The 26,254-nt window shown below is 40.2% G+C and overlaps 1 protein-coding gene across 2 annotated transcripts in view; it reads left to right on the top strand.

The window, feature by feature from the left end:
* The window catches only part of LOC119895745 (thyrotropin-releasing hormone-degrading ectoenzyme-like), a 210,228-nt gene that overhangs the window by 20,672 nt on the left and 163,302 nt on the right, over positions 1 to 26,254 (top strand). For both annotated transcript variants that reach the window (XM_038709043.1, XM_038709042.1), the window contains exon 3: positions 12,266 to 12,542. In XM_038709043.1, the coding sequence (XP_038564971.1) occupies positions 12,266 to 12,542 (277 nt within the window). The remainder of the gene's footprint in view (positions 1 to 12,265; positions 12,543 to 26,254) is intronic.

The raw sequence follows: 26,254 nt of genomic DNA, 5'->3' as shown, positions 1-26,254 counted from the left end.
TAACTCACGGATTAGAGGTATTCATTGGTTGTTGTTTGTTCTTTTCATGTTACTTGTGTTTGATTGGCGTAGATTTGTAAGGTGTTTTTTTTATCTATCAGCCACCTTAGCAGGTGAGCCAAAAGGTTAATTTCCACCCCTGGTTGTCAGCAAAAATGATGAAATTTACAGATATGTTTTGGGAACCTAATTCTACTGGTGAAAATAGTGAAGCAATAGGCTATACTACTAAAATACTCAAAGATCTTTACTGAAAAAAAGACTGAGAACAATTCAACCATGTCAGAGATCCATTTTCTGATCAACCCTCCACATAAACTGATGCCATCGAACTGTACAGAGCCAGAGAGCGATGCCTCTGACAGATCGATGAACAGAGCAGGACAATCGCTGCTGTTTCTCCAGTTCAGAATGTCCGCCGCACACACAGGAGGCAGATAGTGATGACTGATAGCAGCAACGTGCAGCAACATCGTGTGAGGTGGAACTGAAATAGTCATAAGTGTATTTAAAGGGAAGAGTGTGCAGAGTGTCATTTTCTAATTCAGGAAATTAAAATGTGCACGCATTTTTGGACATTTTGGATACTTTTGATAGATTTACTTTGTTTTTTATAAATGATATTAGTTGCTATAATACACATTCTCTTGTGTTTTATTGTATTAAAGCAATAGTTTTTTAGTCATTTAGAATGATACTGCATGATAAAGTTGTGGTTAAAGCTTTTGACTGATCTGCTGGAAAACAATATTCACACTGTGACTCTTTCTTTAAGACCTATTAAAATCCTGTTAAAAAGCCTACAAAAGGACAAACACAAAAACTCAATACATATTAAACCAGGCATCCGAGACAGATTATTTAAATTGACTGTTTCTTTTATATTAACGTGGCTTTTTTTTTGCAGAATTTATTCCTTCATTGGCTTCCTCGGATTTAGATCATTCTTGTTTAATTATAGGAAGGACATTTTAGCCTTTTGTGATTATACAATGTCTCCAGCAGCAGTTTTAATCAGCTGCTGATAAAGTACGGAAGCTGTTAGAAGCAAAATAATGGCATGATGTTTAATGTGTGCACTTTGACGTAAAGATTGGCCAAATAAAATAATAAAAGGTATAGACAGAACGCTCCTCACCATTCAAGTTTGGTCTCTGTATGTTTTCACCACCAGTGGTCCCATATTCACTGGCAGCTGCTGTTCGGATCAATATTGGATCAATACAGCAGCTGATGGACCAGCAGAGCTCCATCACAACACAACATACCTGTTAGTTAAAGTTTAATGATGCAGTTGACAGAAACCTGGTTACTGTCGACGTTGTGCGCTAACATGATTTCTGAAACGCCACGTAAAAGAGAAACCCAGTTTTCTAAGAGAGGGAGAGGTATAAGAAAAACAACATTAGCATTGACTTTGTTTTGACTTGTGAGTACGTGCATGACAAGAATGTGCAAGAATTCGTCAAGGACAGTGCTCCTGGGAGAGTCATGAGGACGGGTGAAATTATTCGTATTAATGGCTGAAATAAATATTTGAGTAAGTCAGTTTGCAGACACGTAGCAAGAAGAACAAAAGTGTGACTAACACCCTTTAAAGGTGCCAGTCTTCATAAATATGTTAATCTGATGACTAAGCAGCAAAGCAAAAAGACACATGGTAAAAATCACAGCTGATTATTTAAACAAATAATAATAATTTATTCAGAAACAAGCTTCAAAATGTCAGATTTGTACAACGTCGGTGAGACTGAGTGTGTGTGTGTACAGAGCTCACTGTTAGTTTAAGGATTAGCTTGATGCAGCAGTGTGGCTAATGCTAACACACACACAGAAACACACACGTTGCACTGAGATTTGCTAAATATCCAGAGTTACTATAAACCCCTGGCTGGGCTTAAAACGCTTAAATGCTGGGAGGGGGGAAATTAATTAGCACACTTACACTCACACACATTATCACTGTTTAAGCTTAGTATTGATCTTTATGTAAATTATGTAAAATATGACGTTGCGATTGCTGTCGTCTCCCAGTGAAACCAGTTTAAAAAGGTCCAGTCTCTGCAGCAGCTTCTGTGCAGTCTCGACTGACCTGCTGTCTGCTGCTCACATGATATCACAACCAGATAAAAACCGTCACATCAATACTCAGCTAATGTATAGGAAACTGCAGCAGGGTAGGGATTGTGCTTTTCCACACAGTCAGATTCAGTGGACTATTTTTAGCTCTTTCAAACTTATTAAACTGTATTCAGATAGGATGACCATATCCTTAAAAATTACGTCCGGCAGGGATTTCTAAATTGCTCAGAATGTCTGGGATACAGCTTTTGCTTTCTTTTTTTTTTTACAAATTAAAATTCAAACAAGTCATACTGCTTTTTAAAGCAGCTTTTGCTTTCTACAGTCGTCATTCATTGTGTGCGTTTTTGCAATGCTTTGACCACACGCCACCATTGGTCAGTCATGTAAACGCCCTTCATACAAACGTTGGTCAAACTGCAGCTCAGTCATTCCCCACAGCAACAGCCAAGAGACAGAGCAGAGCAGCTTGCTTGTCAACAGTGGCACGTGTGGCGCCTGGACAGCGTAAAATCACCCAAATGTAAATTCACAGATGAGTTAAAGAAAAAATGAATGTGTTTCCATCTCGGTCGGGATCCGTGTGAAGCAGAATGCATGAACTGCAAAGCAGTCAGTGTAAGTGTGAAATAGTCGTGTGGTTGTGAAAGACCGCCTTATAATGGTTTTTAGACTCTAACGCCATGGAAGCATGAAAAGTAAAATGTTTGTAATTTGCTCCTCATCAAAGCTGCTGCGGTCAGCCTCATTGTCAGTTACAATGGAGTCCAAAAGTGACAAGTTTACTGCGGAAGAAGTATGAAAACTTCCTTAAAGCTCTCTGCTTTCCATCTGTTGTTTCACCCACTCACAGTTAAGCTGAAATCTTAATAAATACATTGTTAGCTTAATAAATGAGCAACAAATGGAAGCATTTCTATCAGTTCAATCATCGTCCAGTCGACTTAAACTGTGTCCAGACTTGGGGAAACACATGAAGCACGCTGTTTGAGGGCAGAGTAATGCAGATAAATGTAGTGAAGTAAAAAATACAGTATTTCCCTCTCAGATGTAGTGGAGTAGAAGTAGAAAGTTGCATGAAAAGAAAATACTCAAGTAAAGTACAAATACCTCTCATTTGTACTTCAGAACAGTGAGATTTAAAAAAATATATTTTTGTGGAAAAGTTACAAAATAGTTGCTAATTATGTTTCTGTTGAACTGACAGATTGTTTCACTTCTACTTAAGTCATGTCACTCACATTTGGAGTTCACTAATGCAGCTTTGCAGTGTTTGTGATCTAATTTAGGCACATTGTTCTGGACCTCTGTGTCACTATCCACATGTTTGATTTTTTTCAGGATTAGAAATTGATCTGGTGTTGTGCTCACTGTCAGCTGTTCACCCAAGAGAATCTTTTAAACGGGATTCAGAATGTCATCTTTCTACAGTACGTAGCTATTTAACATTAGTCATGAAAAATAGCAGAACAGAAACACGGTGACAAGCGTGGATGAAATCCTGCACCAATATTTCTCTATAAACAGCACTTACTAGGAAGATCTTTGACAGATTGAATCTATTGTTATATTTCCATGAATATATTCTAGCTCGAGTAAATTTTCAAGTGGGTAATGAGTAAAAGAGAGAGTGTATGTGTGTTATACAGGATCACCAGTGTTAGTTGAGAGATATGGAATTTGGCTGTTAGCCAAGATCATTTCTTTATTTTTTGATGCAGAACGTTCCTGATGCCCAGACTTCTAAAAGAAACCCCAATCACCCGAGGAGAGCTGTTTTTTATTTTTTTATTTTTTTTACCCCCTCAGAGCCTGTGAGGAACTTTGTCATTAGACAGAGGCTGTTTTTGCATAGCTGCTTTCTTTAACGAGGGGTAGTAGTGCAGCTGGATGTTGGAGTGTTAACGAGAGAGACTGATGGTTAACGAAGGTTATGTGAGAGTCTACATTTTAATGGAGGGCAGAAAGAAGCCGATTGGTCAACAGATCTGCCTCATCTACCATCTCGTCTTCATCAGGAGCGTCTCTCCTCATACCTCCCTCTCATTCTGATCGAGTAATCCAGTGTTGAGATGAGGTGTTTCAGATCAATACCGCTCTCACCCACTCAGCGTCTGCAGCGTGTGTCAGAGGGTAACCTCTCTAACATGGCAGTCAAGTGAAGCTAAATATATGAGCCTTTAACACACAGACACACAGAGGAGGAGGAGAGGTAATAGAGGTCTTCACAAATCCAAGATGTCATTTAGAGGACTCTCGTGCCTGAGCCTGAAACTGACCTGTTAATTTTTAGCTGCATTTGCAATGTGGTCACGGTCTGAAGTTAATTTATTTCACTGCCTGCCACTGTGGCAGTATTATATTGTCTGCCACCGAGAAATGTTACCTGCCTTTTGTAATAAATACTCTAAATGAAGGGTTAAAATTCAGCTCATTTAGGCATCATTTAATGTAAATAATGTGTTGAATATAAACACAAAATAAATTTTGTTTGCCTGCACAAAAGACCCATGTCTTTCAGTTCGTGACAGTCACTCCACCTTACTGAACAACCACTAAGAACCAGATATCTCTAAGGTACCAACAGACGACAAGAAACACAAAGCACACAAGAACTTGAAGTTCACCACAGAGTATTATCAGAGACGTTTTAAGAGGAGACATGCTATCTTTAAGAATCTTTATTACAACTCTATAGGGGAAGCCCGCAACACCAAAGATGACAGTTATCCCGCCCCTCCCGCTAGAAAGCCAATCGTCTGCTTTTAACAGATGAGGCAGTAGACATATGCATCACTGCTACCACGCATGTGTAGTAGAAGTATAACCTGTGGGGGAAAACGCTTTTTAAACCTTATTTTGAGTGATCAAACTTTTTCAGATTTAACTGCTGATTCTATACATGCAGTTTTTATGTCCCGGTGTTCGGTGAAAGTGCAGTGCTGGCTCTCTCCTCCATCATTCAGAGAGGGGCCTGGTCTTGTTAGTCCGAAATAACCAGGACTAGCCTTTAAGGACTTTGGTATTATACAGTCAGTGCTCATTACAAACCCGACACTACCAACGGTTTACCAGCTTTAGGCGGGTGCTAATTTCAGACCCTGAATGTGGTCATACAGACGGCAGTCTGCCCACTTCAGTTCATAGTGAAATATCTCAGTTATAAGATGGATTGCTATTTAATGCATGACACTTTGGGTGCGTTCACACCTGGACTGTTCCGGTCAGCTTTGTTCTTTGGTGCTGCGAGGAGGTAAAATGCCTCATTGATGTTTGGTCAGATCAACATACACTGAACAAAATTATAAAGGCAACACTATTGTTTTTGTCCCCATTCATCATGAGCTGAACTCAAAGATCGAAGACTTTCTCTATGTACACAAAAGGCCTATTTCTCTCAAATATTGTTCACAAATCCGTCAAAATCTGTGTTAGTGAGCACTTCTCCTTTGCAGAGATAATTCATCCACCTCACAGGTGTGGCATATCCAGATGCTGATCAGGCAGCATGGGGATTGCACAGGTGTGCCTTAGGCTGGCCACAATAACAGGTCACTCCAAAATGTGCAGTTTCACTGTACTGGGGGGCTCCGCAAAACAATCTGTATCTGGGGGGACGACCATATGCCTCACGCAACACATCTCCTTCGCATAGAGTTCAGCTCATGATGAATGGAAACAAAAGTGTTACCTTTATAATTTTGTTCAGTGTATTTCCCAGATGTTGGACACCACACACAAGAACAAAGAAGTCTATGAAATGGTTAGTGAACAAATGAAAGAAAGAGGCTATGAGCGCTCCGTCGAGCCGTGCCGCCCAAACCCAAAAAACACACAGAAACAAATCTCCAAACCACGTTTTGTTAAGAAAACACAATTGAAATGTGAAACGGGAAATGACGCGACCTACACATGAAACAGCTGCTGTTTGTTATAATAAAGATAGCAATTATAAAGACAAAGAATCTGGGTGAAAAGATGAGTTAGTTTTAAACAAAACGTACAACCTCAACTGTAAAAAAGATAAAAATAGATAAAGATACTAAGATCACTGCTATGTTTTTTGGCAAACATGCTAATATGCTAACCTTCAGCCATGCTAACATACTTGTGCAGGTTTGCTAATTAGCACTAAAAACAAAAAAAGGCTGATGGTGAAGTCAGAAGAAGTTTTGTCACAAATGGATGCAAAGTTATTATAATTCATGCTGAGGGCAATCCATCCAGCAGTTTCTGAGACATTTTATTAAAACCACAAATGTCAACATCATGGTGGCGCAAAAGGAGACGTCAGGGGATTGTTAAAGCCATTATGATTCATCCTCTGGGGACCAGGTCTGTATAAAATGTTTTTGCAATCCATCCAGTAGATGTTTTGATTTTACTCAGCTAATGTTTCATTCCTTCATTTTTATTCCCAGCACGTAATGCATATCGATCCCAGCCTCGTGGAGCTGCTAGCATGAATAACACTTCCTTTGAAACAACTCACCAGCTTCTGACAATCCTTGTTGGGTTTTTATTGATTCCTGGTTGCAGTCTGTGCTGCACCTAAACATTTATTCGGAATAAGTTTCTTGGACTTTTTATGGTGATAATAATCCAGCCAAATAACAGACTTCCCCCATAATACTTCCTTTACTGCCTTGTACTAGTGGTCATGAAGGATTTTGAGTTTCTTGCATGTGTGGACAGGCGGTGTATCTTCAGTCGCCAACAGTTCGATAGAACTGTGTTTCTAAAACTTCACGATGAGTGATTTCTTGTCCAATATTTAATTTCACATCAGCTGAGTGTGAAGCACACCAGCGGTTATCATTGACCACCAGTGGGTCACGGTCCACACTTCATCTTCTCTCCCTTTCCTTATCTCCTCCTCGCCTCACCTCCTCCTCTTTTCCTCTCTCCTCCTCCCTCTCTTTATCTCCTTCATCCTCAGCTTCTCCTCCCATCGCTCCCTAAATAAATGTGCAGAATTGAAATCTGATTTAACAAAGCCCCCACCGTCTCCTCCATCAGTCGCATATTTTACACCAAAGATGATGAATCAGCCTCTTCACCGGCTTCCTGTGTAAAACTATAGCTGCTGCAGCAACACACACACACATGCACACGCACACACACACACACACACAGTATATATTGCAGTCTTTTCAATGTGAAGGAGGGGAATTGCAATCTGAGACGTTGCTTAAAGGGATCAGTGTGTCCAGTATTGTGTGTGTGTGTGTGTGTGTGAGATACTTATAGAAATGAAACACACTTCTAACACACTTCTACACACATACACACAGAAAAGCACCTGACTCAACAGTTTCCCCTTCAGTCACACCTCTGCATCTGAATGAGGTGTGTGTTTCTGTGTGTTTCTGTGTGTGTGCGTGTGTGTCAGGGGTGTCATTCACATGCCTGTTCTCTTCTTCTGTGGTGTCTCCACACAGGGTAATGACAAACAGTACAGCAGGAAATGATGTCATGTTCATTTTTCTTCTAGTGTTCAGGAGACGAAGCGAAGCATTGCCGCATGAATTCATGCATGAGTGTGTGTTTACGTGTCGTTGTTGTCCGGGGCGACGCTGTAGGCTCGATTGTCAATCAGGATTACTGTGACAACAAGCGTTACCTTGGCAGCTATGACTGTTGGCAACTTGCTGAAGTCACGTTGTGCGCGTGTGTGTTAAAATTGGGGTTTTATTTAGTTTTTACGCGGGGTGTGTGTGTGTGTGTGTGTGTGTGTGTTACAAACTCATCCTCTCCTCTAATAGATTCTCTCTTTATCTCGTCCCTCTCAGGCTTTCTCCATTATTCCCTCTCTCTCTTTCTTTCTGTCTGCCTCGCTCGCCCTCTGTTTATTATTCTCTGTTCCCTCCTCCCTCCATTCTTCACCTCCTCCCTCCCCTCCCCTCCCCCTCCTCCCTCTATCATCACCTCTCCACACCTCGTTTCAGTTTATTCCTTCACTCTCTCTTTTTCTCACTTCCTCCGTCATCCACGTCCTCATCTTCACTCTCTTCATCCTACCTTAACCCTTCTCCATCTCATCTTTGTCCCGCCCCTTGTCTCCATCTTTTCTTCCCCTCCACTCCCATCTTCCTCATCTTCCTCTTCTTCTACTCCCGCCCTCCTTTCTTTGTCTTTTCTTTATGTTCAGCTCTTTTTTATCCTCTCAGTCTGATCTCCTTTTCTTCCAGGCGTTCCTCATCTTCTCTTTCATTCTCTCTTCTCATCCTCCCAAAGCTTCCCTTTTTCCTCTTCCTCCTCATCTTGTACTTCCCCTCTTTCTTCAACTTTTCATCTATCCTCCCTCCTTCCTCTTCTTTACCTGCTTATCTTCTCTGCTCGCATGTACTTCTACTTCTCCCCCTCTTTCTCCTTATTGTCTTCTCCTTGTCTTCTCTTTTCCACCTCCTTGCCACCTTTTTCCCTCTCGCTAACTCCACTGTTACTCTTCATTCCTTCTCTTCCTCCTCCTTTTTCTTTTGTCCACACTCATCTTCCTCTTGAACTCTTCCTCCAGCTCTCTCTTTCTCCTCATTCATATCCCCCCACTTCTTCTTTTCTCTTTTCTTGCGCTCATTCTTCATCTTACACTTACTTGTTTCCACCACCTCCATTTCCTTCTCCTTCCCACTCTTCCTCTTCTCTTTCCTCACGCTCTTCTCTAAACTTCTTCTGGTCTTTCACTCCTTTTTCTTCTCTTTCCTTCTTCTCTTTCTCCTTTACTTCCTGTCTTTGCTCTCTTTCTTCTCCTCTCACCTGTCCTCCTCCATCTTCCTTATGTTCTCCTTTTCCCCTGCAGCTCTCTCCTCTTCATCTTTCTCCTTCTCCTCTTCTATCTCTTTAAACCTTGTTTCAGTTTCTCGTTCTCTCTTTTATCCGTCAGTGTCTATTGTCCATCTCTTCCTCCTTGTCTCCATTTTTCCTTCCTCTTGTCCTCTCTTCATTTTTCTTCCTACTTTCCTGTGTCTTCCTCTTGCCAGTCTTTCTCCTGCTTCTCCTCTCCCTCATCTACTCTTCTTGAACTTCTCCTCCTCCTCTCCTTAATTTCTATCAATCCTCATCTTCATCCTCTTCCTTCTTTCTCACCCCCCACCATGTCTTATTCTCCTTCCTCTTTCATCATCATCTTTCATTCTTTAATCTTTTCTGCTTCTATTCTTGCTCTCTTCTCCTCCTCCTCCTCCACTGCTCTTTCTCCTTTATCTTTCGTTCCCAGTATACCTCCTCTCATTTGAATATTTAGTGCTTCATGGCAGCTTCTGATATTTTTTTTTACCTCTTCCTTCTGCGCTCATTCTTCTTTTCCTTCACTTTCCCCTCTCTTTGTTTGCCTCATTTCACTTCTCTCTCTCCTTTCATCTTAGCTTTTTCCTCCTTTTCTTTTCCTCCACTCCTCCCCTCTTCCTCCACCTATACTTTCTCCCACCTTCTCCTCTCCACCTCCTCCTCCCACTCTTATTCCTTTCATCTTTTCCTCCACAAACACCAGGAGTAAAATGCGATAACAAAGTTTAAAGAGGGATTATTTCCAGGAGTTTCGTCCTGTTTCTGTCAGCTGACCGACAGACGAATGTTTCAAAGCTCGGAAAGCAACTCAGCTTTAAGAAATCAGGAGGAAACAGAACATTTCCTCGTGTTTATTTTGGATTATCTCTCTCAGTGAAAGCTGTTTTTTCATACTGAACAAGAAAATCTGAAGAAGTCAAACGTCTTCCTGTAAAAATTTCTGCCGACAGAGAGCCGACCTGTCGGCTCCAACATCAGAGGATTATCCTTTAACCCTCTGAACTCTGATTCCACCTTAAATTTCTCCTTTGTAGGGTTCAAAGACTAAAACAAAATCCTGCTTTGTACAACAGCATCTCACATTCTGTATGGATTTAATACAGGACTTTGCTTCAACTTTGAAACCTGAGCCTGAGAGCACACGATTTAAGTGTGAAGAATATGATGAATTGAATTCTGGATAACTTCTTTTGTCCTTTAATGCAACAGCAATTCTGCTTAACTAGACTAATTTAATGACATAATTTGAAATTCAGGGCCAAATGTTAAGCAAATGAATCGATATAATGACATATAATGTGAGACCAGAGACATCTGTCAGTCAGTAGAGACCCAGGCAGCCTTTTATCTCTGGTTGTTGTAGACTCTTGTGGGAAATGTTACAAATCTGTGAGCAGAGCTGGTTTATACCAATATTGGATTTAAACATTATTTCGAGACTATTTTATTTGAGGGGTATAAATGGATCTGTGGAAAACATACTTCAAAAAGAGAACATTGAGATACAATCTGAAATTTTCCAGATGATAATATCTGATCCAAAGAGACTGTCAAGAAAAACGTCGAGCGTCACTCGATTCAGCAGCTGCCCAAACACGACACGTTTACTTTAAAGTGGAAAGCTCTCTACTGATTATACATCGGGGGCAAAGGAGGAAGTAGTGAGACATTATTAGAGCAACAAAGCAGTGGGAGGAGGATGGGGTGGGTGGATTGATCAATAAAACATCGAACTTTCACCGAGAGACTCCCGTTTCCTACTGTTAGTCAACGTGGTTTGATTTTAACACGTCAAAAAACAGATTTACTGTAGACTGTTTTTATTGCAATTTCATCCATATTACTACTAGAAAACAAAACACAGAGCAAAACAAGACTACATAAAGTACACGTGTGCAACTGTGTAAAAACAGCAAAAATGCTATTTGTGTAAAAGGATCAATAAAAAGTCAAAAAAAAAGAAAAGAGCAGCTGTAAGTGAACATTACTGATGTACAACCAAGAGACAGTGCAAAAATACAAAAGACAGCTCGTTATAATAGTTAAACTGCCATGCAAACACAAGCTGCTCTAAATGTAAACAGAAAAATCAAGTGTTAGCAGGAAGAGAGCATCATTCCCGCGCTTCCACGGGGAGACAAGTGGAGATGTACTTTTCAGCAGTAATTTGTAACAGCTGTGGTCGGCACAGACCAGCACTGTTTTTTTATTGTTGAATTTGGAGAAATCCATCTAACACATCCAAACACTGGCAGCAGCGTGATGCTCCACTGTGGCCTGGAAGAGCAACAATACATCATTCTCCCTGCACATTACAGTTAAAACTCCATCTGCCTCAGAAACACACATCCTGTGATGACGACAACACGGTCCAAATCGATCCGCTGCTGCCAGACGTATTGACAGAAAGACCTGGAAGGAAGGGGAGAGTAAAGGAAAGGAGGAAAGAAACACAAATTAAAACACGGTGTAGAGAGATGACGACAGCGGGGGGAGAAAGAGAGACAGAGCTGGAACAGGGAAGTAGGAGGATAGAAACAGTTTACAATGAGGAGAAGAAGAAGCAGAAAGAAAGGGAGAGAGACAACACGAGGACCTTTGATTTAAAGTTAAAGCAAATCTTTCTCAGTGCATTCATAAGCAATGAAACAGAAACACCCTAGCTCATACTGCAAGTTGCTTACGATGACTAATGTTTGCAAACTTTAGATACTGTTGTACAATTTACGTTGATGAGTCCATTGTGTATTTTTAGCTTTTGTTGGCTGCGCCAAAGGAACATTTCAGTCACTTTGTGATGGACAAGAAAGGTTTTCCTACTCTAACTCTTAAACTACTTTTAAAAAAATATTTACAAAAGAAGCATCAGCTGTGATTCCTGATTGCCACCTGGACTTGACCCCTAGTCAAACCTATATCTAGTAAAGGTCACAGCAGCGGTAGTGTTATGTTTTTGTAATTTGCAGACTGAAAACAGAGACAGAACACAAGTCTTTATTTACAGCACAGAGTAGATTAATCCGAAGCAGGTGAGGCTGGCAATGGCAGAGTCTGGGAATCTGTGGCAATGTAGCAGCAGGTACTGGAGATCTGGTTATGAATAGCAAAGCAGGACGCCAGGAGTATCAGAGCTGGATGGTCTATTGGATCATTACGGGCCAAAACGAGATCACACATCCCCACACATGTACAGACAAATAAGAGGGATGGGAAACACAAGAGAAACAGAGAAACACCCAGAGACGCTGCACAGACGTGTGCACAGGTGGCCTAATTTTGGGTCTGCTGCGTTGAAAAAAAACTTAAATGTCATTCCTTTAACCATTTTCAGCCAGTCCTAAAGTCATTTGTCTTCCTTTATGTCACAATAACACAGTTCATTTGTTTCTTCTTCCAGATACCTGGCGGTGACTCAGTTCAGTCCGATCCACGCCCGGAAGGCCTTCCCCTGCTTCGACGAGCCCGTCTACAAGGCCACGTTCTCCCTCACCCTCCGCCACGACCCGCAGTACACCTCGCTCGCCAACATGCCCGTCGAGAGCAGCTCGCTGTCGGACGAAGACGGCTGGCTGACCAATCGCTTCGCCCGCACGCCGCGCATGTCCACGTACTACCTGGCCTGGGCCGTCTGTAACTTCACCTACAGAGAGACGCAGACCGACAACGGCGTGACGGTGAGTCTCGACATGGCAAACAAAACCACAAGTGCTGCTGTGATTCTGGTTTTGGGGTTCCTTTTATGGAGCAACAACTTAGATATGTGCAGAATGTTTCACTTTCACTACTTTCTTTCCATGTCAACAGCAGATGATTAAAACCCAGTAAAAACAGACCAAGAAAGAAAAGAAGAACATGTAATTAACACATCTAATAAAAGTGATTTAAGACAAACCCTGTAGAGATAAAAACTGAGCAAGCAAAAGCATTATAAAGGTATTTATCTCTCTTCTAATTCTTATCTCTTGATCCTAACTTAATTATTTGCATTTCTTGAGATAAGAAATTGTGTTTTTCTGGTGCTCTTATTTATTTTTCAAAACCACGTATCCTGTGATTGACTTAATGATCTCATTATGCACCAAACACCACATGTTGTTGATTCTAGGCCATTTCTTCTCTTTTTGTCTTATGGGACTCCTGTTTGTCTCGAGGCTGAGAGGAAAAACCTCCATGATGAAACCTGTGTGGATAGAATGGAAGCTTGTTATCTCGACATAAATCCTTAGCTATGGGGTAAAAACAGTGAGCAGTCAATATATTCACCTAATATTTGACCTAATGAAGTTGTGATAGCTTGATAATGATCACAGGAAAGACTTCAGGACCAGGAAGAAACAAGTGATTTTAACACATCTAAGCACTGGGAGTAAAGCTAATGTTCTTCTTGAACACAAAAGTAGCTAGGGTAAAGCAACGAGCCAGATGCCATCTTCCTCCCAATCCAATCCAAACCTTAAATAAAAACATAGGTCATTGTGTTTGGACCCAGTCAGGCCGGTGATGTCTTTCCTGTGGACCTGGGCTACCCGCTGCATTATGCAAAACTTGTAGTCAAAATAAAAATTTCTTTTAAATCTTAACAAACAGATAAAAACATCAGACCTGTTCTGGCATCACTTCTCTGGCTCATAGTCCATTTCAGAAAAAAAGATCTCATGGTTGTTTTTAAATAACTACATGGGTACCTTTTTCAAGTTTACAGCCCCTCAAGGTCACTAAGGTCCGCTGATCAGCTCCGGCTGGTAGCCCCTAAAACCAGGTTAAAAAAATCGGGGCCAACGGGAGCCCCCAAACAATGGAATGATCTTTACCGCCACAGGTCAAAATATCCCCCACCGTCGAACTTTTAAAACTCACTTTTATTCCCTGGCTTTTAATCCAGCATGAGAGCTGTGTGGTCCTCTGTTGTTGCCTTTCGATTGTTTGTGAACCATTTGTTTGTGTTTATGTGTTCGATGTGTTATATATTTGATTCTTTGTGCAGCACTTTGTAAACCCGGTTTTTAAAATGTGCTGTATAAATAAAATGGATTGGATAGAGTACGGTTAACTTCTCAGTCTGTGAAAACAATCGTGAGCCTTTTTTCAAATCTGACAAAATCATCCTGATGATGTTATCGGGCACCCACTAACTGAGATCCCACGGGAAAATACTTTGGGATTACAGGATAGTATATGATATCCTGTAGGTTTGTTGAAACCTACTCGATCTTGATTTTTAGCACTGATTATGTTCTTTGGTATTGATTTTGAGTGGTTGGTAGCAGTGGCTTAATTTTACACTGTAAAAGCTTCTGCTGATACTGCTTATCTGTCTGTCATGGGTCCTCTAGCTCCATGGAAGTACAACTCAAAATCACTAGAGTTCCTCTTTAAGGAGCTTAATAAGAGCACCATCTGCTGTCATGAGATAACGAAGCCATAAGGACATGGAGGTCTTGAGAACACTTGAGAGTTTGTCATCTTCATAAGTTGTTGTCACATGAAAACAGTGGTTGATGTCTCCAGATAATATCTTAATTAAATTAATATATCAGGACAACTGGCTTAAAATACTACAAATGAGCACCATTTCCAAGCACTTGATAAAGGTTGATTCTCAAAGTGTAAATCTCAAGATACCAGTTAAATGTCTCCAGATAATATAATTGAGTCAGATATCGCTATTTGTTATTAACGCAGTAATTAAAATGTGAACTCAAGAACACAGTTGAGTATCTTGAGATTAGAGATAATTAACTTGCGGTTGACATGGTTTGATTACCTCCTTTTCTCTTAGCTTAGTTGAGTAAACATTTGGATGTGTTGGGAGACTAAATCTGAGCCAGATCTGGACCAGATATTGCTGCCAAATTAATAATAGGAACCATGTTGTTTAGCCTAAGTAATGTGCCAGTGTTGCAACATGAAAAAAGGTTATATTTATGGTCTTTGCCACTCATGTTTTTATTCTATGTCCAGTTTTATTTGGGGGATAATCATGCTCCAATTTTTGGAACTGCAGCTCCCACAATGCTTTGTAAACAGTAACTTTACTGTACTTTGTTTGCATGTTGGCAAACTGGCACCAATCACAAGTATGCCGATTGTATCTATTACCTGTTCCTGTCAGCAGTGAACCCACGGGTGTTCAGAAAACTATCACTGGATTACTTTGATACTGAAGAAAACATTGTTTTTCTGTAATTATAAGGACCTTCTTTTTTATGATTTGTATATGATTAATTGAGTTTTATTAGCAATCGACATGGGAGATAATTATATCCTCTAAAGCGTAAGTAACACTGAATCTAAAAACGTGTATCATGTATCATGCGTTCAGATTTGACCGAGTAATGACTCCAAAAATGAGTGTGAGTTTTTGACTAATTGCGGCAATTGGGCGCTAAGGGTTTTAAAGTACTTTAATTACCTCCGTGAGCTGTGTGTCACAGCTGCTGCAACTGCTGGTCGTTTGGATAAGCGGCCAAATCAGCTGGGCCAAACTACAATAAATGACTTCCAGTTGTTTTCACCTCACACAGTATCTTTACCTAATGTCTTTTTCTCCGCGCCTCCCCTTCAGCTCACTTGTGCGTGCCTCACAGTGTGAAAACCTCTAGTTTAAATGCTGGAAGCTAAGAATCTGCCAGGTTTTGGCCAGTGTCAGCACCCAGAACTAGACCAGTAAACACGGGCCCATTGTTGTGCACCAGTCTTGAGTGAGTCCGTCCACCTTGCTGGGAGTAAAGCTGTTCTATTCCTTTTATTTCTATGCTTTACAGTGTTTATCATGTGTATCGTGTCTGTTGTGATTCTGATTTGAAAGTCAAAACATTCCACTGCTGGATTTGACTGATATCCCATCATGCTTTAACAAGCATTACATTTAAAAACAGAAATATGCACACGCACGCGTCCATGCTACTATACAAGGACAAATACATGCACAACCTTGTCTCTCTCCTCCTCCTCTTCTCCTTCCTCCCATCCTCCGATCATCTCTCTATCAGTGTAATTACAGCTCATCCATCTCGTCTGCCAGAAACTCAAGGACAGCACTCCAACACACACACACACACACACACACACACACACACACACACGTATACTCTGCCTATGTCTCCTTGTTACTGAAAGATAATTTTGGTGACATGCTGTTTTAATGACAAATCATATCTGGGTCATTTATAACCCTCACCAGTCTCTAACACTGTGTGAGTGTGTGTGTTTGTGTGTGTGTGCGTGTGTTTGTGTGGAGTAATAGAGCAGAATCAGTCAGGCTTGTGAGTTTTGGTCTTTGTAATGAATACATTAATCGTTTTGGTTTTTTTTGTCCTTTCCATTTTTAGTCACCAGAAACAAAATGTATCTCTTCCATTATTTTACATTCACCAGAGATAAAGCAGAGAAAACAAAAGTTACACATTGTAACCCTGGTTCTGCTTCAGGTGCTACAGACTCTATAGGTGTGATCACGCTCCTTTAGGAGCAGCACACAGAAACATATATTCTGTATCATTTATGCTAGGGCCTTTCTGTCTGGAGTCTGCATATTACAGTGCTGTGAGTTTGTATTACTCTATATCAGGGGATTTAATATGTATCTGGATACATCGTAATTGTATACATCCATAATTCGATATAAAAATCATAAAGATAATCAGATTTAAAGCCAATTTAAAATGATTTAATTGATCTGTGATTAAAAATTGTTTCAGCTTAGATTCAAAAGAATTAGCTACTTTTACTCTGCCATGAATTAAAATGTCTCATCTAAATCATATTAAAAAAGGAGATGCTGCCAACTGGATATTATATATCTTGATTTCTAGGTCAGGATCATCCATTTTAATTTGGTATTTTCAACAACACTGCTTTGGAAATAGGGCGGCGCGGTGGAGCAGTGGTTGGTGCTGTCACCTCACAGCAAGGTTGTGGGTTCAAACCCCGTTTGCCCTGCCCTTTCTGTGTGGAGTTTGCATGTTCTCCCTGTGTCTGTTTGGGTTCTCTCCGGGTACTCTGGCTTCCTGCCACCATCCAAAGACCTGCAAGCTAGGTTAATTGGTGTCTCTAAAATTGTCCTTGGGTATGAGTGGTTGTTTGTCTATGCGATGGACTGGCGACCTGTCCAGGGTGTACCACGCATTTTGCCCGATGTAAACTAGGATTGGCTCCAGCCCCCCTGCAACCCTGTACGCAGGATAAGCGGTTGACGATGGATGGATGCTTTGGAAATAGCGTTAGCAGCTGAAGCTAGTATTAACAGCCTCAGGTTGTTCCTTCTGGTTGACCTCTTGCTGTATGCCTTTACATTTGCACACTGTTGATTAAAAAACGATCATGGACATGCGCACATGTGTTGGTACTGGGTTGGACCCCCTTTTGCCTTCAGAACTGCCTTAATTCTTTATAGTATACTTTCAACAAGGTGTTGGAAACTCAGAGACTTTGGTCCATATTGACATGATGGCATCACACAGTTGCTGCAGATCTGTCAGCTGCACATCCATGATGCAAATCCCATTCCACCGCATCCCAAAGGTGCTCTATTGGAGTGAGATCTGGTGACTGTTGAGGCCACTGGAGAACAGCGAGCTCATTGTCATGTTCAAGAAACCAGTTTGAGATGATTTGAGCTTTGTGACATGGTGGATTATCCTGCTGGAAGTAGCCATCAGAAGATGGGTACATGGTGGTCATAAAGGGATGGACATGGTCAGCAACAATACTCAGCTAGTCTGTCACGTTTAGACGATGCTCACTTGGTGCATCCCAAAGTTTCCCTCACACCATTACACCACCACCACCACCAGCCTGAACCGTTGATGTGAGACAGACTGGAGCCATGCTTTCATGTTGTTTACGACCCTACCATCTGAAAACAAAACAAAACAAACATTTTTTATAGGTTCAAAGATGGAAAGATCTGCCAGCTTGGTTGAAGAGCAACAGTGACGCAAAAGTCTTGAAGAGCTGATATTTAATTCAGGATGGTTAAATAATTAGTATACCAGTCCGCATTCTTCGGCCAGGTTTCAGTTTAGCTGCAGGGGAAGAAGACATACTGAATAACTCAGTCATGATGATGAAACACCTTAGATCTTCCAATGGTGAATGTTGAATGATTAGATTTTCCTTCTACTAACTAGTGCATGTTGTTCATGCTGTTACATGAGGACTCATTGGCCACCACAATTGTGAAAGGACAGATTAGAGTTTTAGAGGGAAATTGTCCTTGTTGAAAAACTATTTTTAAAAACAGGATATGATTTTAAATACAAACAAAAAATGTGCAGTGCACGAAAAAGATCCAGGAAGCAGCACATGATTATTTTCATATATACAAAGAGCTGCTGGAGACGCTCTCCGTGTCTCTGTTACAGCATCGCTCTCATATTAAAATCCTTGTTTCAGCCTGAAGGCAATGGAGATGCTGCTGTCTGTTTGCAGAGCAGCTTCCTCTGACAGAAACGTTAATTCTCCAATTCCTCCAACCTCCTCCTCCAAATCTCTGAAAGAACCAGCTTTATATGACAGAGGGGAAAAAACAGCCCTCCATAGTTTCATAACCGCTCATCAGCTCCCTCTGACAGAAACATTCAAACCTCCATCCTCCTCAAAACAGCAGAAAGAAAAGAAAAGCATCCGTCGGCATGCTGGAGATTTCCCAGAGCAGGGATATAGTCCCTGCATATGTGATATGCTGTGTTTTTACACTTACACAGATAACCTCAACATGTATATCAAATTAGAGGGCTGTGGAGGACATCTAGAATCTTAAGAAAATGTGTTGTCCGCCAAAGCTGCCATGCTTGCTGCTGCAGCAGAAGTCAAGATCTTGCTTGATTGTTGAGGCGATACAAGATGTGTCCGTTGGCAGTGCATACCAAAGTGTGTACTGCGGCACAAGGTTTGGTCATTTCCATATTTTAAGACAGAAAAAAACATAATTGGGAAAACAATTTAATATATAAATGTAATGAAGACTCACAGTTTGACAGCTCACAGCTGCTGGTTGTCAAAGTAAAGTTTTTAAGGGGGACAGCAGTCAGAAATACAGACTGGCAGAGGAAGCTATGGAAAGATAGATACCATCAAAGGCTGCCGTAGTTCAAAAAGTCTGGGAACTTCTGTCCTTGTTATGATTTGCAGACTTAGAACCCAGAAGCAGACTCGAAACATGGAAATAGTGATACAATAAGAGTATTTATTGTAGACTGGGAAAAAGGGGAGGTGGATGCTGATGTGGCGATCTTCCAGCAGAAGGCAGTGGGTGGTGAGTAATGGTGGATGTTACAAGCAGAGAGAACAAGTGAGGCTGGTTTGACGTGGCCTGGCAGTGTCTCAGCGAAGAGACAAACTAAAGCCACAGCCGAGACTGTGAAAGTCCTTGGGTGTTTGGGTGGGTGCTGAGGTGTTGCTAGATGGTTGTTAGGTGGGTTTAACGTGGCAAAAACTGTAGAGAGAACCAAGAGTGTTAGGAGGATCTATTGAACGAAATGCAAATAAAATCCAAACCTATGTTTTCATTGGTGTAAGACCTTTTCAGAATGAACCGTTATGTTTTTAATTTTTTTTAACCTTATTTAACCTTATTTAACCGGGTGAGTCTCACTGAGATTAACATCTCTTTTGAGAGAGAGACCTGGTCAAGACACAGCATAAAAAAACATAAAGGACAAGTTTCCAACAAATAAAGGCAACAATGACCAATATTCACCTGCTCCATATCCTTCAGGGTTGAAACAAACTGTATATAAGAAATAAAGGCAGTCAGTTTCAATGAGTTCTGAAGAAGCTTCCAAGCAGCAGGTGCAACAAACATGAAAGCTTTTTAACCTAATTCTGTTCGGACACAGGGGACCAACAAGTGTAGGACGTCCTTCAAACTTAATCCATAATGGCCTCGAGTACTTGTTAAAAAGATACTCAGGTAGGTAGGAGCTAGTCCAAGAAGTGCCTTATAGATAAAACACAGCCAGAGAGGGCCATTGAGCTTTATAGTAAAGGGTACAATGATGTGTCCTATAACTACAGCCAGTGGAAAACCACAATGCACAATTTCAAAATCATCCAATTTATGTAGGCATAAATCAGATAATCTGATATAAGTGGCCATCACCAGGTATTTTCTAGCTCGAATAGATAGGCATGATTTTGATCTGTAAAGAAAGCCAAGCTTTATCTTGAGCTTAGAAACCAGGTTGCTAATATCAGTATTACCTTAGAATGAGCCTCTTCTATCTACAGTACATACACTCTTACCTTGAAGTCAGTGTGTTGCGCCGATATGTTTCTAAATGGTGTACATGATTTAGTATAGTAGTCGTCTGGTTTATTAGAAGTGAGAAAAGAAGAGAAATTTGGACAAATGGAGGCCCACACGAATTATTTAGCACAAGGGCCTACAGAGCGTTTCGGCCACCGTAGCTTCTCCTGCGCGCTTGCAAAGGGAGGGGTGAGCGGTGACTGATGGTGCATTCATGTGGTGTAATCAGAATCTTTTTTTTCCTCCTTAAATCTTTATTGCCAAAAAGAGAAATAAAGTGTACATGGGACATAAAGAAGTATACAGAACTTTGATTCATGCATAATCACATATTGCATATACATATTTGGCCGACATGTAATTTGTAATATGGTTGTTTTGGTTAGTTTGCTGTCCATGTAGAGTGAAATAGATGTCTGCTCATTGTTTATACGCTCTGATAATGTTAGTTAATCCAACACATCTTTGTAGTAGCGTCCATTTTGATTCCACATCCAGACTTAAGAGCACATGAACACACACTGATGCCGGTTTACCGACTTCACAACTCAGGAAATGGGACCGTCAGAGGAGCACGTTAATGCACCGTGAGCCACTGGTGGCAATTCACAACCCTCACCACTAGATGCCACTAAAACTTAAACACTGAATCTTTAACTCTTGTGTTGATGGGACCTTAACACTAATTTAGTGTAATTTTTTACTCTTTTGGAGTTAAAATTTAACACTTCTTAACACCGACCAGTGTTAGTCTTTCTTAACACTTTTATGTAATGTTAGACATTAACTCTGTCAGAGGATCATTTGTTAACTACACAAGCCCCATAACAATTGAAATGTGTAAATATAGCTCTTCCATATTCCTAAAAAAAAACTTAAAAAATGGACATTTGGTGTTTGTAAAACATTTGCACCTCAAAGAATTTGATTACATTAAAAAAAATGAACAGATTATGCATGCATGCCGCCCACTAACTCGTTAAACAGGTGTTGGGGTGACTAGTAACAGTATGGCGACATAAGGTTATGGTTATAGTGGCTCACCATTGCAAAACAACAAGGTGCCTAAAGAGAAATATCAATATAAAATATAACATTAACAGATACTACTTCATTTACTTATCAGTGTTAAGAACAAGGTCAAAAACACGGTCCCTAGTTTTGTTGCAGTCGGTGGAGTGCTTTGATGAAGACTCACCTGCTTGTAGCCAACCGGTGTGTGTATATACGTGCGGCTGGTGTAGCCTTTTCAAATGTTACCGACCGAATGGATCACATTCTAATAGCGACGGTTGCGATGGTCAAATATATTGATTCACTGTGTTACAACCGCCGTTTTGGCCGCTAGTAAAAGTTACTTCAAAGCGCTGGGTACTTCCGGTCGGCTCGGAGGCATTGCGAGGCTAGCCAGCCGACGAATCACAGTGCTTACGGTCCATGTCGGCTCGACGTGTAGTTACATTTTGGAGGAGGTGCACGTCAGCCGACGGCGTAGCCTCTATGTAGCCCCGTAGCCTACACTGCCGATTTGACGCAGAAGTATAAATTAAACTTTAAGAATAAGAAGTTTAGTGTTAATATTTACACAATTACACTTACAGGTTTGATTTAGTGACACTTTACACTCGGTTTGGACACCTACTACTTATCAACTGAGAGTCAAATATGAAGGATTTGACTCTATCCAGAGTATGATTAACTCCGCTGTTTTACTAACACCGAAAATGTAACTCTTCCTAATTTTCTCTGCAGGATGGTTACACGAGTGTTGCTTGGTGGTTGTCAAGTTATTCAAGATGATTTGTAACGAGTTGTAGAGGGTTGCAATGGTTTTGTGGGTTTGTTTTGGAGGACTTTAGCTTGTGGGTAAAAGTTGGTCGATAGTGTGTTGGGGTCGCTGTCTACAATGTTTAAAAGCAGGATGTTTATTGTGTTCAGTGCAGTTGCCAAGGTGTAGCTCTCAGTTTGCTTCAGGACGGATTCTAGGGTCTGGCTAAGTAGCATTTATTTTACATGTAAATTGTAACTTAAATATATTTCTTAGGGGGCTGAATTGATGGAACAAGGAAAGGTAAGACGGATCTAGCTTGGGCTCATTAGCTGACCCTACAAGTGTTCACTGACCTTCTAGCTTTAGTTATTTCTCTAATCCAGCTGCCCTTGTTAGGGAGACAACAGTTAGATTGATAAGGTAGAGACAGTAGCTCAGGCGTCAGTCTAGAATATACCAGTGTTTTCTGGGAATCTGGCAAGGTTGAGTCTTACAAGAATGGATAGTAATAGATTCCAATATGACGTTACATTGGAGTCTAAACATCAGATTTGTTGTTTTAGGTTAAGGCTAGTTAAAGATGACCTAATAGGGAAACCTGCTGCCACAAGGAGGAAGAGAGAAACGTAAAAGGGAGCAAAAGATGTTATCCTTCAGATTTGGTGCTCACATCACGTGTTCACATCTTGTATGCTGGCACTGTGTCTCCTCGGCCGGGCTCAATAAACCATGCTATGTTAAGTGTTCATCAGTCTCCGAAACTTCTTCCTCACACCTGAACCTGGCTCACAGTAACTCTCAAACAGTAACAACAGCCGGATTTGTTCTCAGTTTAGCTTAGTGAGATTGTCCCCCTGTCTTGCATCAGTGGCATGTTTCAATCTATTTATTTTGGTCTGTGAAAACCAGAATTTCAAAAACATTCACTTTTAAGCGTTGTGACAATGGAATTCACTGGATAGTATTCATCATTTTAATCTGTATTTTTCTTGTTTTTTATTTTTAAACAAATTGACTTGTGGTTTATGAAATACATTATTTGACTAATACTTTACTTTACTAGGGAATACTTGACATGGATGTTTACTTACATGCATTAAATACAGAATGTGTCAATTTCCAGTGATTAAAAAAAAAAAAAACTTTCTAACTGTAGGAATAAATTTAGCATTCTTTGAAAAAGTTCAGAGTTGAGCTAAGAACACAGCACTCAGTGTAAATATAATGACTTATTTCCATCTCTCAGATGATCTGAGCTGCACAAACAGTGCTTCGGTTAGTCTGGGACACTTCCAGGCTTCATTGTAAACTCAAATTGTCCTTCTTTACCTTCTTTCAAAGCGTCCTTTTTCTTTCTTCACCTCCTTCAGAAACAGCTGTCTTTCTGTTGTATTGTCAGTATAATGTGTCTCTGTGAGAGTCTCTGTTCCTATAATGAGCAGCTTTCCCTTCATGGAGGATTAAAGTCTGACAGAATACAAATAAACAAACAAACAAACAGTGTGTGATGACCCGCTGAGCAGCTCCTGGTTCAATAAAACCTCCATCTTGCAGCCATTTAGCTTGTTTTTCCTTCATCTTCAGTCATTCCACTGACTGTCAGCGCCATAAAGCAAAGACTGTTGGTGTTTATCTGCCAGCTAATCGCTGCTGTGAATCTGAATTTGAACAGGCTTCTGTCTGCAAAACATCTGCCTTTTAACAAGACGCAAACAAAAAGCTTAGACAGTGAGGGCTTGTAATACTCAGAGACTACTGAGGGGATTTTCTGGCTAAAAATAAGGTTTTGAGAAAAGATTTTTGACATGTCTGACAATAAAGCTCGTTTATGTTCCAAAACCATGATTTCACATGATTTCATAATTGTTATGATACTGAAAGTCTTGTTAATGTTCTATGATGATAAATTTCATATTATAGTTATATAATGATATTAAAGATCTTATTAATGTTCTATAATGATAATAAATGTCAAATTATAGATATATAATGACAATGAAGATTTTATTTATGTTCTATAGAGACAATACATGTCACATTATAGATACATGTAACGACATTAAAGATCTTGTTAATGTTCTTTTATGATAATAAATGTCAAATTATAGTTATGTAATGATATTAAAGAGCTTGTTTGAATTTTGTTAAATACAAACATCGCTGCTATGCTCTATAATGATAATTACATTTTTTATAATTATATAACATTAATAACATTATCAATAATACAGTGGTACAATAAAAAAGCATAAACATGTATATTTAATATAGGTAATATTGTCTGACTATAATTGTATTAAAAGTTTTTTTAAAGGATCATCATGTTTATATATATTTTTTCTTATTGTTAGTAGATCCCATAAAGAGTAATCGAATAATAAGACTAATTGAATTACTAATAGGATACTTACTGATCTGACAATCTTTTTTTCCTGTTGTGAGCATGCAAGTGCATATAGAAAAAAACGTGGCGCTGTCAAATTGACATTCTAAAGATACTTTGTTGGGTTATTTTCATATTCTTTATTGAACATTATACTAATGTTCTGAAATGATAATGCCACATTATAAATGTACTCCCCGACACTGTGTGCTGAATGCAGCCTTCCTCTCAGGATCAAGTGAGCTAGCAGGAAGTTTTGGGGAATTTGTGGCACTGTCACTAAATCAGGGAGACTATCTTTACTTTTCTGTATTGGTATTAAATGTCACATTAACATTCTATAATGACAATAAAGGTCACACTAGTGTGCTATCATGATAATATACTGTAGGTCAGATTAGTTTTTTAAAATCATAAAGGTCACTTATTATTTGATTTTTATGTGGCAGCCATTATTTTAACAAAATAAGTACAGCACCCAAGAGGTGTGGACGAGGGATCAAAGTGTCATAGAGCCAGCAGCAATGCCAGTTTTGGGAGTAACACGTTACAAAAGTAATGCAATTACAGTAATATATAGCTTTTTTTGCTGTGACGCAGTAATATAACGCATTACTCAAAAAAAATCTGGAATAATATACACATTACAATCTCAGTAACACCAGTTACAACGCATTAACACGAAATTAGTTGGTGTTTTGTTTTTTTTAATAATAATAATCCGATGGTCGAGATTGTTGGCAGGGTGCAAACTACGGGGGAGCTCGGCTGCTCTTAACAAGACCGTAGCTCCCCTGATGGATCATGGGTAAAGAGATTTCTATAGGCAATATGTGTTTGTGCTTTACTTTCATCATCAGAGAGGTTGCTGTCAGTGTCGGGAGATTAAAATAATCAATAACTTCCTGCTGCTGTACCTCGTGCGTAAATGCGCACAGCGTCTTTCTTAATGGGGAGAAGATTCATGCTATGTACTCTGCACATCACTCAAACTAAATCCTGTGCGGGCCCATCTAACTATCTGAATAATGCGCCCATTAAATAGCAGAGAAAGTAACTCAAAAGTAGTGTAAAGCATTACAATCAATTCAGAGACAGTAATATTGTAATATAACTAATTACTCTCAAATGACAGTAATCTATAATGTATTAGATAATGGATCATTTGGAAACAATAATATTATTATTCCTGCCTCACAGCAGGAAGGTCGCAGGTTCAAACCCCGGTCGTCCCGGACTTTCTGTGTGGAGTTTGCCTGTTCTCCCTGTGTCTGCGTGGGTTCTCTCCGGTTGCTACCACCATCCAAAGACATGCGGACTAGGTTAATTGGTAACCCTAAATTGTCCATAGGGTGTTTGTCTATGTGATGGACTGGCGGCCTGTCCAGGGTGTACCCCGCCTTTTGCCCGATGTCAGCAGGGATTGGCTTATTTATCTGACAAACATCAATCTGATCACTAGGAGACTTTAGGGCTGATTTATTCTTTATATTATGTGATATGTACGTACTTCGTGTACTACAGAAATATTATAGAAGAGGTGTTAAGGCTGATTTAAAGCTCTCTTATTCCGCGGCTTTCTAACAGGCTACCTCCTGGTGACCCCCTCGACCTGGGAATCAAAGCCTTCTCAAGTTTAATTTAACCCTTTGATTTATCCTTCTTGCAGAATAAATCTCAGGAGCAAGCTGACTAATGGAATAGGAAAACATTTCTGCTACATCAAATTGATTTTTCCCCCTGCTCCCCCCCCCCATATATATTGAATAGCTTTCTCAAGCCACCAAATATTACTCACATTAAACAAGAAGGAAAAACCGATGGTAACACAGTGGTGGTGTATGAAGTGCATCCACATCTACTGTCTTATTTCTCAGTCTACAGGCACCAGTGCTTCAGAAAATCAGCAGCTTTATGACATTGACTTCTCTGATCAGCATATTCTGACTATTGTATCTCGACTATTGAGTGCATTTACATG

Source organism: Micropterus salmoides, unplaced genomic scaffold (assembly GCF_014851395.1).
Source record: "Micropterus salmoides isolate LMB-PRFRI ecotype aquatic unplaced genomic scaffold, ASM1485139v1 Ms_hic_scaffold_9, whole genome shotgun sequence".
In the NCBI taxonomy this organism is placed as follows: Eukaryota; Metazoa; Chordata; class Actinopteri; order Centrarchiformes; family Centrarchidae; genus Micropterus; species Micropterus salmoides.
Note: the sequence above shows the minus strand (reverse complement) of the source record. Positions and strands in the feature narration are given on the sequence as shown.